The sequence below is a fragment of the Coturnix japonica genome, chromosome 2 (assembly GCF_054131305.1).
Source record: "Coturnix japonica strain WE chromosome 2, WE-NBRP24, whole genome shotgun sequence".
Taxonomy (NCBI): domain Eukaryota; kingdom Metazoa; phylum Chordata; class Aves; order Galliformes; family Phasianidae; genus Coturnix; species Coturnix japonica.
This window is the reverse complement of record NC_140664.1, coordinates 130,044,046-130,057,946: the sequence shown is the minus strand read 5'-3', so window position 1 is coordinate 130,057,946 and position 13,901 is coordinate 130,044,046. Positions and strand designations below refer to the sequence as shown.

The 13,901-nt window shown below is 40.9% G+C and overlaps 1 protein-coding gene across 3 annotated transcripts in view; it reads right to left on the bottom strand.

Annotated features, from left to right (window-relative positions):
• The window catches only part of ADARB2 (adenosine deaminase RNA specific B2 (inactive)), a 287,416-nt gene that overhangs the window by 17,428 nt on the left and 256,087 nt on the right, over positions 1-13,901 (bottom strand). For all 3 annotated transcript variants that reach the window (XM_015853321.3, XM_015853322.3, XM_032442988.2), the window contains one exon: positions 1,687-1,855. In XM_015853321.3, the coding sequence (XP_015708807.2) occupies positions 1,687-1,855 (169 nt within the window). The remainder of the gene's footprint in view (positions 1-1,686; positions 1,856-13,901) is intronic.

Below are 13,901 nucleotides of genomic sequence, written 5' to 3'. Positions count from 1 at the left end.
AATATATATATATATATATAATGGAAAATATTGTGATAGATTTTTTCCTTCACAGACATTAAGGCTGTTCAGAAAGTTGGCGAAAAGGAAAGGTTTTTTCATTGTGCTTAGCAGATGTGCTTGGAGAAAATGCAGCTTCTGAGAATGTGAGTTAAAGTCAGCATCCCCATCAACAGCAAATGTAACACTATTTGCAAAGCTGATATTTAATTCACTGGCTAATGACATTTAAAACCTCAGAGAGTGCAATATTTCAATTCAGAAACTTGAATTTGTTTATTTTTTTGAGGCTGAATTTGGAAAACCCAGCTGCACCGGAAAAGAATGAGAGCTGCTGAAAACTGTTTGGGTTTTCTTTTATCTCTTTATAAATAAATGAAAATATGATAGCAGAAGATGCTCTTTATCTGTCATGTAAACACAATATTTGTGATTACACTTAGCAGAGTGTGGATTCTGTCTTCTGTCCTTTGAACCTGTTAATATTTCCATTTGTCTGTTAGGTTGTACTTATTTTCTGTCGAAATGCCAGGCTTTGCTAAGCCTAAAGAGAAATTGAACTTCAGTAGGTCATCCAGTTAAAGCTGAGAGAAGAATTCATAAATTTACACTGAACAAAAACATGTTTTTTAAAAAGATTTTGTTCATGTTGAACTTCAGTTATTGAACCAAACTCTGGGCTGCTGTAATTTGACTGAGATCTTAAGCATGATATTCCAGCAGAGAATTCTGCCATAACTTTACATTTTAACGTCTCCAATATACTGCATTTTAAACATAGAGCTTCCCAGGGAGGTGTTGGTGTCACTGTTCCTGGATGCGACCAAGAAACAAGTAGAGGTGGCATTGAGGGACGTAGTCCATGGGCACGGGGGTGATGGGTGGATGGTTGGAATAGGTAATCTTGGTGGTATTTTCCAACCCTAACGATCCTATGATTCTATGATGTTTAGCTAACACACATTATATATATATATAATTATATATAGAAGGAAATTACAAGGAATTATGTATACAAAGAAAGTATACATGTAGGTATAGGTATATACAAATAATATAGTAAGTATGCATCCTGGTGCGCACTTTTTGGTTTCAATTGTGACAATCTTCATTTGCTATTAGTTAATATTGTAAATAGAAAACAACAAGTGTGTTGATGTTTTAAATACCACCATGAAATAATTACGAAATGTTTGTTACTTTGAAGTTGCTCTACATAAAGATATGTTATATGTGCAAGACAGAGTAGAGCCACAGAAGTGGGTGTGCCATGAGAGCTTTGCAATGACGTTCAAAGTAGTAGCAGTATTCTTAACGGCACTTAGGGCATTTTATCAGTGCAGATGAGGTCAGTTTATCTGCATGGTGATTGGTTTGCAAGTTTTGCAGTAAATGATCCAGTAAGAGCAGAGTGTATGTATTTTATTTGCACACTGAAATTCTACTGGCAGAAAATGCTGCAAAGAGAGTTTATATTTTTGTCACACTGTAAAGAGCAACTAATGACTCATGGAGAATTTGGGAGACCATTCTATTTACTCCACCTATTTATAGGATCTATCTTTGCATATAAGGGGAGTCCATGTCAGGACCTATGAGCTATTCCCCACCGGCAGCCATCATCATCAAACTTCATTTCCACATGCAAGCAGATTCATGATGCGTACACATGAGATGCTACAGTACCTGGCGATTTTGTCTGTGCAGGACATGGTGATGAGCTGCTCGCCCAGCAGCACGCCGTCCCACGTCTGAGCCGCGTTATGGCACCGCACTGGGATGGTTCCTTCTCCAGACTCGATCTTTGTTCGGAGGTGCCCTCGATATTTTCTCACTATGTGCTTGCTGCTGTTCACTGTGCAGAATTACAAGAACGGCAATCATTAATTGTTTTCAGATGCCTTTTGAAACTGACAAGCTGTGCTGATGCCATAGCTTGCATTTGCAGAACCACCTGTGGGGGTCCTTGAAGCTGAATGCAAAATAAGACAAATCCTTAGACTAAGCAAGGAGCACAATGGAGAAAAGTTGGTACTTCCTCTCATGATTTGCTTCTCACATACTTGTCATTGACGTACGCTGAGGTGAAGTCACCATTTCCTACCATGTTTGAAAAGAATAGAGGCATATCATTTTTTAATTATTTTTTTCTATTTTTTCCATGCTAAATGTTTGAAATTTCCAATGTTTGGAAAGTCTTGGTTTAAGAACTGTGATTAAAGTCTCACCTGAGCCAACTAAGTCTAGTAGCCTGATGTGATATTCAGTGGCCTTTCCCAAACTGTTTCAGAATAGAGCTTCTCATCTGCTATCAAGGAATTTCACTAAAAAATCTCAAAAGCTGAAGTTTCAAACTCTGGGTCTAAAGCAAGTTATAATTTGGCAGTTATTGCATGCCTAAATTCCCTCTGTAGTGTCCCTAATGGGAAACACGCTATTGCTTTTTGTTAAACTGGTATCTGTTATGACTTTGCCATCTGTCACTTCAGTAATACTACATTTGAGTATGAGGTGGTCGCCTATGGGGTGGTGCAGGGCAAACAGCTAACACACTTTTCCTGTGCCGAAGTGAGCTTCATTTGCAGATAATAAATAAAGTATTTTGCTATCACTTTCATGAAATAAAAAAGTGGGAATTCACTGTCAAAATTACTCTTACTCTCTTATACCACCTATTTGCCTCTAGGTATTTTGGTTACAAAGAGCAGCAATGTTGGAAAAGGAGAAAGGAAATCCTCTGGATCTCATTCTCACCCTCATGGGGTTTAACTGGAGAATACTTTCACACTGCAGCCCAGAGGAAAAGAAGGATAGACAGTAGGTACATGGTGACCTCTGCTTTCTGGGGAAGGAATGCTGCTTCTTACAGTCATGAGGCTTTTAGCCAGTTTTCAGATCTGCAGTGCATTCTTCCATGGCCCTAAGCTGGACCAGAAGGTTTCTGCTGGTGAAGGTGGTGCTCCTCAGATCTTAGTGGCTATGTTGTTGCCTGGATTCTTTTCTCACATTAAGTAATACTGGGTGCCACAGGTTGGCTGACCAAACCTCTGGCAACCAGCAGCAGGGTTTGTAGTGCTCACCATGCACCCATTCTTTTCCTCATTCTGTTCCTCACCATCTTTTCTCTGTGCAACTGCTGCCTGTGCTGTGAGCTCTGGCTGAAGCAATTGACTGACTTTGGCTGCTGCCAATGGATGACTTACAAAATGAGAAGAGTAAAATAAATCACTTTGGCCTGCTGGGATTAACAAAGGCAGCAAACACATGTAGAACAAACAGCAGAGTCAGCTGTGACCTGCCAGCAGATGCAGTAGCTGAACCCACACAGATCATTTCCTCTTGGATTCCTTCCTTCCTTTTTAAGTCTAAATATAGGAATCTGAAGGCGAGCAGCAGGCTGGGCCAGCTTGGATGGAGTGGCCACTGCCACAAGCAGTTCCCACTCAAACCCAAGCCCCATTATACCTACTATCTGGTGTTCCTCATGCAGCATCATCCAGAGGATGTCTGCTGTGCTGCGTTTGTGTGGGATTATCTGTCTGGGAACTGGTCCATATTTTTATGGGAACTCTGCAGGAAACTTTCAAAACATGATTCAAGCAGCAGTGAGCAGCATGTTTTATTATTAAACAACAGAGTGGTGGGGAAGGAACCATGAAATTTGAACAACAAAAGGAGAAAGTGATTGCTTCTGTCTAACAAATGTGTCTAGCTGTGCAACAAAGAGAGATGTATGGCAAAATCCCCTTGCCTCACCCTGCATACACCCAGATCTGTGGCATGACAGAGCCAGATCCCCTACATGGGAGCAGTGAAGAGTGACTCGAGGCTATTTCTGTTTCAACTGGAAGAAAGTTTTACTTTAAGCAAATTGGTTCTCTTTTCCTAAGCTTTCCCGCAGGTAAAATGAAGATAATGATGCTTTCTTCTTCTGCAAATTCACTTAAAGGCACTGCTCAACGTGTATTGATGAGAGCCAGATGTTATCCTTTCAATAAGAACCTACCACAGGAGTCCACCTGCAGGAATTCCCATAGCACAGAATGATTTTTTTAAACAGTTTTTCCCCATCTTTTTTAGAAAAGTGTTTTCTTTTTCTAATCATCTCTGTCTTTATTTCTGACCTCCACCTGCACCCACCTCTCTTCCTCAGCTCTGAGCCCCTTTATCCACGCACCCATCCTCTTGACCGCTTTGTTTCAGAAGCGGTTCACACAACCAATGCTCCACTGTTTTGCATGCAGGAGGACATGCAATTTCTGGGGAATTTTAGTGGCCACATGAAGAGATGAGCAGCTCATTGTGTACATGACTTGGATTTCACTTCCTAAATATTATCTAGGGAGGGTCTGAGGGGAAAAAAACCATCAGCACTGCCAAACTCTGTTGAGTATCTAGGGCATCTAAAGCACAGGCCACCTATTTAAGGGGAGAGCATCTGAAATTCTTCTGTGAGTTGAAGTGGGTTTACTGATCTGATTTCATTTGACTTACAAGACCCAAACTACTCCAGGTGTGGTTGCTACCGTAGCATCTTAGACCCAGCCTGCACATACCCAGTGCTGAAAAATCAAGTTTTTCAAAGCATTAAGAAATGAGTGTGACTGCACAGATCATCTCATTTTCCAAATGCTCACATTAACTCAGCCCATGTATCAAACTTTGCTCCCTTAATGCGCGCCGTACCCACGGTGCAGCCAAGCGGGCAGCATTAGCTGATAGGATTCGGGCAGCTGGGGCCGGCATACGCTCACCCTGGGATGCACTCCCACAGCACCGATAAGGGGTTTTAGCTGCTCAACTGCTATTAAATTCAATGAATAGGGTGTGACTAAAACCCTCTGCTGTGCTGCCTGTCTCGGGCTGCTCACATTACTGGGATAGTGGCACACATGCTGAAAAAAGGTCCGTAGCACACTTAGGAAATACTAATAACTCAGAGCTCCGAATGCTTTCAGAATGACAATGATTAAATAAATCCAGATTGGCAATTGCAATGTGCTTAGGCTTTGGTTTTTTTTCAGGTTAAACAGTTAAATAGTGCAGGAAGATAACAAATACTGAAGAAAGCAAAAGATGAGTTTTATGTGTTCTACACAGACTCTGGCATATGACTGTTGGTAGTAAGAGATGCATGTGCTGGCACAGCCTGCTATGGATAATTTTAAAGCAGCCTGAGAAATATATTTATTTGTGTAACAAAGCCACAAACTACAGCCAACTGCTGTTCTGCTGTTCAGTATGATCAAAGCATCAGAGACTATGAGCACTGCTGATCTTTCCTGCGCTGCTTCTCCAACTGCTTAATCTCAGCTAATTGCAGGGGAGAAGGCGTCTGAGGATGCCACTTCAACCAGAACAAAATGTCAATTTAAACCAGAATTGGAAAGGACAAATTTAAAAATCATTTGGAGTGGATTTATGATGTGTGCTGTGCTCAGATGTGGAAATTACTCCTGAGAGTTTCTAAGATAAAAAGATGCTGGATTATTAATTATTGGATTATGAATGTACACAGGTGGCTTGTATTCAGAACAGCATCTTGAAACCCACTGATTTCAAGGCTTTCCCCTTATTTTCACATTTTCTCTAGGACTTGTTCTGGTTCAAATGGTAATGAAAAAAGCTACCTCCATATTTATTATTTAGTTGAAGAGTGAAGTGGAAATGGACGATGATTAAATAGAATCACATGAGTAAGGCTCTGTTGGAGATTTTGCATGACTGCCTCAGAGGTTCATTTTCTATTTCCCTGCTTCAGTGGAGGCTGTTCTCTCCTCACGAAGGAAGAAATAAAACAGCATATCTTGCAGTTTTTTTTTTCCAAGCTGGACCCTCCATTCATCACAATGGTTTATAAAGCTTCCTTAGAGTGGTATGAAACAAAGAACTGAAGGGAAAGCTGTTAACATCTCACTGCCTTGGTGTTCTGATGGTTATCAGAGATACATACTCCTCAAGCTGATGCTGGGCGAATGCATGATATTCCAGTTCCTGAAAATGTTCAAGTGAGCACGATGAATGCCTTAGACACATCTGCTTTGCGGGGAGGTGGGGGTGGGCCAAATTAGTCTCTGCTGTGGTGTGCTTCAGCAACCATCAGAAGGTGAGGCTGAAATGTGACGGCCCAGCTTTGGAAACTGAGAAATTTTAGGGATATTCTGAAAGGAGGCTGGGTTTGGGAAAATAGAACAGATCCCTTCATAAAGGACTAAGCTGAACTGTGGCTACTGACTGTGGGATTTGAAACATCAAGAGCTGGGCAGGTAAAGCCAACATTCTTGCATGAGGATCTATGGAGCTCCCACTGGAGCAAGAGCAGGGATGCATCCTTCCTCCAGGAAACACATACATCTGGGTTGCACATGTCAAATGTACATGCATGTGAACCCCTTAAAGTCCAGACATGCTTTTAATTGCAGAGAAGGTCTGTTATATCTGAGCCCAGCTTGAGTAAGCTGTTTTGCTCCCTCCTAGAGACAGACAGCATCTGCATTTTCAAGTTAGACATTAAGTCAGATATGCGAATATAAGTACAAACCTTATCCAAGAACTCTTTGATTTGTGAAACTGAAGTTGAATGTTGAAATTGAACTTCCTTATCTTTTCCCTCTTCTGTGTGCTTTTCTTGGCTAACATTCTGATTTTGGATAACAATTCGATATCCCACATCCTGGAAGGTGATATATTTAGGATGCTATTCCTTTTCCTCATCATTAAGCTTCAAATAACATTTGTGAATCTTTCTATCTCGTTCATGATTTTTTTCTTATCTGCCAGTAATTTCAGGTGATATACAGATAAGGTACAGATAAGAAATCAAAGGATGAAACTGTCCATTCATAGTACATCAATAGGTGTGTGGCATTTAATCCATATTATTGATGGTGGGAAAAATGTAAAGTCTGAATTCGAAAGAACTGAATGGAAATGACTGCATCATTTGTCCTCATCTGTTTTAAATGCGTATTAATTAAATGAGCAAATAACACCACTGTATTTTAATGAAAACTCTTCATTTTGAACCATCAAAATAAATGATAGTGACTGGAAAAATACGGTGACTGAAAACACCCCACTCATTTTAAAGAAAGAGAGAAAGGAAGATATGGGGATCTACATACCAGTGAGCCTCATCTCTATGACAGAGATCATAGAACAAATCCTCCTGGAAAACATTTTAAGGCACATGAAAGATGAGAAGGTGATCGAAGACAGCCAGCATGGCTTCACCCAGGACAGGTCATGCTGGACCTCCTGTGACAGCACTAGTGTACAAAGGAAGGGTAACTGATGTACTTGGATTTGTGCAAGGCCTTTGGCACTGTCCTGCACCGCTTCCTTTCCTCTAAATTGGTGGATAAAGAGTTGGCTGGATCAGCCAGAGGTTTGTGGGCTCCATCAAGAAAGGTGGTCAGCAGTGTAAGGGAAGTGATTGTTTCCCACTGCTCTGCCCCTGTGAGGCCCCATTATGAGTATTGTATCCAGGCCTGGGGGGACCCAGCACATGAAAGATGTGGAGATGTTGGAGAATTTCCACAGGAGGGCTGCAAAGATGGTCCCTTCCAATCTATTCTATGATTTTGATGTTGGATGAACTTCTAAGTGAGTCCTTGTCTGTCATCAAACTTTAACCCTTGGAACAGAAAACAGTAAATCAACCAACCAGAGAAATACGTCAAAGTATCTACCTTACAAAAGAGTTCTGTTTTTGAGGAACCCCTGGGATAAAAATAGGAGTAACTAATTAAAATTCTCTTTAAAACAATTTGTTGACAACCGAGTCATGCACAGAGAACTATAAATAACCATTACAGACAAGGAGGAGAGAGCAGTTCTGGGTCAGGCGTGACAGAAATTCTTCATGCCACCCACAAACCCAGTCTACAGACTCCAGCCTATTCTGGGGAAAAATGCATTAATATGTTGAAGCCACAAGCAGAAAATCCTTCCATGGAATTAAGATTCTGTTCATGTGGCAATCAAGGAAAGTAAAACTTGAACACTCCAAGATTATTATTTTTAATTACTAATTGCTTCTCTCATCTAAAATTAGATGTGTAATGCCATTGCTTTTGAAGTGCAGCTGCCCCTGGAGAGAAAAGTCTGGAGACTTGGCAAAGGGCTGCAATGGTGTTGTGAAACTCTGATATGGAGAAAACTTCTGCCTCTGAAGCCTTTGTGAGCCTTGTCACCAGTCACAAAGGTAAATTAGCTGGTCTCCTGGTCAGCAGTTGAGAAAACAGTGGAGGGAGGCTGTACAGGGACAGGAAGAGACTTGGTGGTTCACCTATATCCTAAGATATACAACATCATATCTTCTGTCTATTAAAAAAAATAAATAATAGAAAAAGTTTTTCTCTTACGTCTGGGCTTTATCTTTCAAACATGCTTTCTGTGAAAAATTGTCAACATTTCGGATGTTGCCCATTTGGTGGCAATTCTCTCCCTTGGCATGTTTTAATCAAAAAGATTACATATACACGGAGAGAATGTGTTATTCAGCATAACTCTCTTTCCTCTATCAAATAAATATGCTGCTATTCATGTGAGTTTGGGATTTTTGTTGCTGTTTGGAAACTAGAATCTTCAAGAATCAATTGAAAAAAAAAATGTTATGAAAGAAATCAGCAAAAAAAGTGAAAACAGATGATGAAGTCCATGAGGTAGAAACAACAGAAAATCATCAATAATATTTCTGCATTACGATGAGCTTTAGCTCCCATAGAGTTTCTCTGAGCCCTGAGAGACTGTGGCTCCTGCTGCATCCCCATGCTGTAGTTCAGCTTCAGTTTCTGGAGCTGAAGGTGATGATTACTGAATAAAGTCCTATGGTTATTGGGTGGTCAAACTGAATCTAGATCACCAAGAAATGGTCCTTGTTGGCCTTAAAAATCTATGAATTGTAAATACTAAATCATCCTGAATAAAAGATATTCTGAATAAAATACACACTGCTTTCCATTTTATAACTGAGTAATAAGCATTACTTTCTTAAAGTTGTGACAGCACTGTCATTCATAAATTAAATTGTGTCTGTTGCTCTTATGCATCTGCCTTTAGAAGACTCTAAGAAACTCCCTAGAAATCCAAGGACTTTGAAAAGTCCCCCAGAGATCTTAACTGGACCTGGAGGTTCCTAACACGCTTACCTCAAAAGCTTTACCTGTAACTTCCACTCAGTGGAAGAGTTTGACCAAACTAGATCTAGACTAACATGTTTTTTCCACACAGAGTTTTCAAATTATGATTTGATCTTTTCTTTCCCAAACACTAATTATAATCAGGTGAGCATCTCGGCCTCTGAACACTACTGGACTACTGGATGTTGAGGCTGGTGCTGGAGCAGCTATGAACATATGGTCATTTTGTCCATTCTGAAGAGATATTGGAACCCTAGAAATCATGGACAAATTCTATCCACACAGCTTGCCTGGGTGAAAATTTCTACTCCTATTCTGAAAGCTTCATAGCCATGGCCTTCTGCTGAGTAAGGTAGTGTTTTTATCACATCTGAACATTGTGTCCAAATGCAATGCTGTTCAAAGCAGTAAAACCCAGCAACAAAGCAAAATCAATAAATACAGTGCAGTTCTTTCTTGTGATTCAAGCATTCTGTTAAGTTTTGGATACAGTTATAGCCTTGGAAACATGTTCTCCTGAATCCTAACAAACACAGTTTGCTTTACATGAAAGCTTTTCAGTGCTTTGGCCAATGCTGACTTTGAACTATCTATAGTTTCCAGCATATTCTTTCTCTTTGCTGAGATAGACACGCACCATAGAGACACATCCTAGAAAATCTTATTTTCTACTTTATAGAACCCCCTGAAACAACAAAACCCAAATAAAGAAAAGGCAGCCAAGAATATTACAAGGAGAGGGATTTATAACATATTCAGTGCACTGTTAATGCCAAAGAGTTTTCTCATGAGGTGTCAGTTTTGACAAAGTTTTATAGCATGAACTGAAAAGAGGGAGACTAACTCAGCTAATTGTCAATATCCTGAAGCCTTAACCTAGGACTTGAGAGATACAGGTTCAAACTTCAGTTTGAGTCTAAGTGTTCTTGTATGAAAAACAAAAACACCTCAAATTAAAATGATGTGCTTATTTTCTACCCCTAGTTGGTATGCTACTAACCACGAGGCATGAGCAGTATGTGACACAATCCCATTTTCACACAATTTCTTTATTTAAAAAACTTGCCTAAAAGGTTTTGATTTCTTTGCAGCCAGTACTTTGAGATCCAAAAGTTGTCCATGAGATGGTACTTCTTCAGTCATTTTATAGAAAAACTCCACTAAAAAGCTTAAATAACCATCCTGGTGGAGATAAATAATAAAAAATGAAGCAACAGCAAAATTTCAGAGAATGATTATTTGGTATCAAAGCTTAAGAACTTCCAATGTTGCAACACCAGATTCTCTTTCATAGGTCAGTTCTGTGGCACACTATTATAATACCAACACTAAAACCACCTGTCTTGTCACAGTCTCACTTCACTCAATCCTCCACCTTTCTAAGCCAGGGGATCACTGGTTTCCTTGATAGGTTTATGGATAAGAGATGGACTTGGGCACTGGCCAAAGGTCCAGCATGGCTGACTGTTTGGGATAACAGACATCCCCTTTGGATTATCAAAACCAATAAGATTTCCACCACTCAGAACACTAGGACCAGATAATCCCCACTTTGTATTTGCAGAGGCTCTGGCACTGCTGTTTGAGTGATGCGCCTGTTTGAGCACGAACATGTAACAGCTCATGCTTCTGCAGATTATCCCTTAGGCAGCACCAGAAAGGCTGCAGAGCTCACAGCAAAGGGTGTGGGCCTACCCACATTTGTTCTTCTCTACCACAGAATCACAGAATGACCCGGGTTGAGAGGGACCTCAAGGATCATGTAGTTCCAACCCCCCTGCCTAGCAGGGCCACCAAACATATACATTTACTAGATCAGGTTGCCCAGGGCCCCGTCCAACCTGGTCTTGCTTCAACAGGACTTGATCTCAAGGGAAGCTGACAAAGGGCACTGTGCTTAGAGGCATCCAAACCCAAACTATTTGGACCATCTAGCTTCAAAAAAATGAAAGAACATTTTCACTTCATCTTTGATAACCAGTTTCCAAGCATGTGAAGTAAATCAACAGCCTCGTGCTGTGTCTGCCCTTTTTGCAGCATCTTATACATGACCACAGAAATTCATTTAGTGCTGCAATTATTTCTCCCAAGGCAGTGTTTGGTGTTAAGGCCTAAAGTGCTCTGTGTATGTTTTTCTTTCATGTTACTTCTGGGCACGGTCCTGTATGATATTATTTTATTTATTTTTTTTAGTTCCCCCAAGAAATTGTTCTGCTCAGTCATATGAAAAATAGGAAAATAATGCACCTTCATCCCAGTTCCACAGACAGGTCATTCATCATTGTAAAATCGACTTCACAACCTAGGAGGAAGCTGCTCCACGCTCTGAATAGCTACAAGTTTCCAAAGTGTATTCCCGAGTGGCAGCAGGCCAGCAATCACAATGGAACTACAAGATACCTGGGAGAAGTTGTAGGATGGAAACACTGCTCAGAAAGACAGACGGTTGCCCTTGATTTTTCTAACAGTAGCATTTATCAATATATTAGAATTTGCCTTTTCCAATTGCTACAGATATATTATTTCTTTTCACATCACTGAGTTTACCTAGATGGTTCTTGAAATATTTTTTCCCCTTCATCAAGAATTTTTTTTTTTCTCATTTAAATAACACATGGGATTGGCAGATATAAGAGATTTCTTTCTTGATCTAGTGAGTGGAAACCATGGCAGTAAGCTGGAGCTTAATGATCCTTAAGGTTCCTTCTAACTCAAACCATTCAGTGATTCTATGATTCTATTATTCCCCTTGTACTTTCGATAACAGTTATCAAAATAAAACATTTTGGGTGTTATTCTATTCCAGGTGGTATCATAAGTGCCATCAATGTATCCGTACCCCTGATTTCTTCCTGCAGGACCCTGAATGCAGAGCTATGGGGCTAAGATTCTCCTGACAATTACAAATCATTTGTGCCCACCAATTGGAGATGGTGGTATCTGCTTGAATGTGGCCTTCTTCAGCCACTATGTCCAAGAAAGCTCCATCTGAACATGGAATGCTGATTCTCTGGTGTGAGCAGGACAATGTTTTGGGACACCCTCAGTTTTGGGGGGTAGCAAAGAACATTGCTAAAGATCTTGTCTGAGAATGAGATATAAAATCCAGCAGTCAGAAGCACAAGCAGGGAAAGCACAGGGTTTGCACAGGAAACACATGCTTTAAGTAGACAGCAAACTTGTCTTTTAGCCCTTAGTTCCCCAGATTCTACACAAACTTCAGTGTACATCTTATCCCCATCATATCACCTACTCGGGCAGTGATCCAGCTCACATGCTTGCAAGTGGATCCTGTTAAATGAGAGCTCTGCTGAATGTGTGTATATGAGAGCTTCAACACAGCTGTAGGTTAATAGGCAAGCAGGAGGAAGACCCCTTGTGGAGCAGATGCAATGGTGTGTTTCAGACCTAAAGAGAGCATGGGATGAAACAGGAGCTGGGCTATCAAAGATTCAATGGTACAAGGCAATACAGCATGTTAGCAAGAGATAGAAAAGCAGCCCAGGGGACAAGAATGGAGACAAGCCCTGGGGCAGATTCTGTCTGTCTCTTTGACAGTCTGTGTATCAAAAAAGAGTGCATATCTAGGAGAGACATGGGTGAAGAGGTAAAATCCTGCCAGGAAGAATGAGTGGGGAAGTTGAGAATTTATTAGCTCAATTTTTAAGCAATTCATTTTCCTTTTCAAGAGGTTCTTAAAAAGAAAAAAAGCCGAGTCAAGAAGCCTGAATTAGCTGGGAAGGTACTTCAGAGATCAAGGGCTTGATTGTTCTGTGGTTTGCTTTAGATTCCGGAAAAGGTGCAAAATATGCAACAAATGTTATAGAGCAAGGTGTCCCCATGGCTGCAGCTGCAGCTCATATGCTGGAGTGTGTGTGCTATCAGAAGTCAGAAAGTCAGGCACAACTTGCATGAAGATATACACAGAGGGAAAAGGTACTGGAAAAGGAGATGATCTGACCTACAGTACAGATACTGCTTCTTCATGGCATAGTGCATTACAGCCTTGTGGATGACCTTGGAAAACAAAAGGGAGAGAGCAATGGGAAGGAGACTGGCTGAGAAGGATCCAGGACAAATCCATACAAATCCTCACAGCAGTCTGAAATACCTTTGGCATTTCCCAGCCTCCCATTCCTGACACCACTGACCCTGGCTGGTCTCTCCTGCTCTCTACAACCCAACAGCTCTCCCTCAGCCTTCTCCCTGCACTCCTGGACTGTATCAGGCTCTTTCAAGGCTTCAGATTTCCAGCCTCCTGACCTACAGACACCGAAAAAGAGTTATAGAACTCCTCTCCATGCTCACAGCAGCCCTGTTCCAAATGGACTTTGCCTCTTCGTTAGAGATATATCAACAAACAAGTCTGCTCCTTCTTATTCATGAAGGGCATCATTGCAAATCAATGCAAGATCTGCTCTTTTATGCCCTAATCTCTTACTTTATTGAGTGAAACTATCATGCCTGTGGACTCCCTGACCTCTTCTGCTCTGCAGTGCAGACATTCACAAGAACCACAGTCAGGTCAGGTTCTCACATACACAGTTGAGTTGGTACCCAGCACTATCCAGCAGGAAATAAACTGGGTTTCAAGTGCATGCTGGCTTATCATTTCTTCCCTCACCAGAACAAAGCTAATAAGAAGAAAATGTGAGGCCTCCCCGAGGGTGCTGGGAAGACACAGCAGATAATGGGAAATTTTTTGGAAGGAGATTTGAGAAGTGGATTTTACTCACTCCCTGTATTGATAAAGACTTA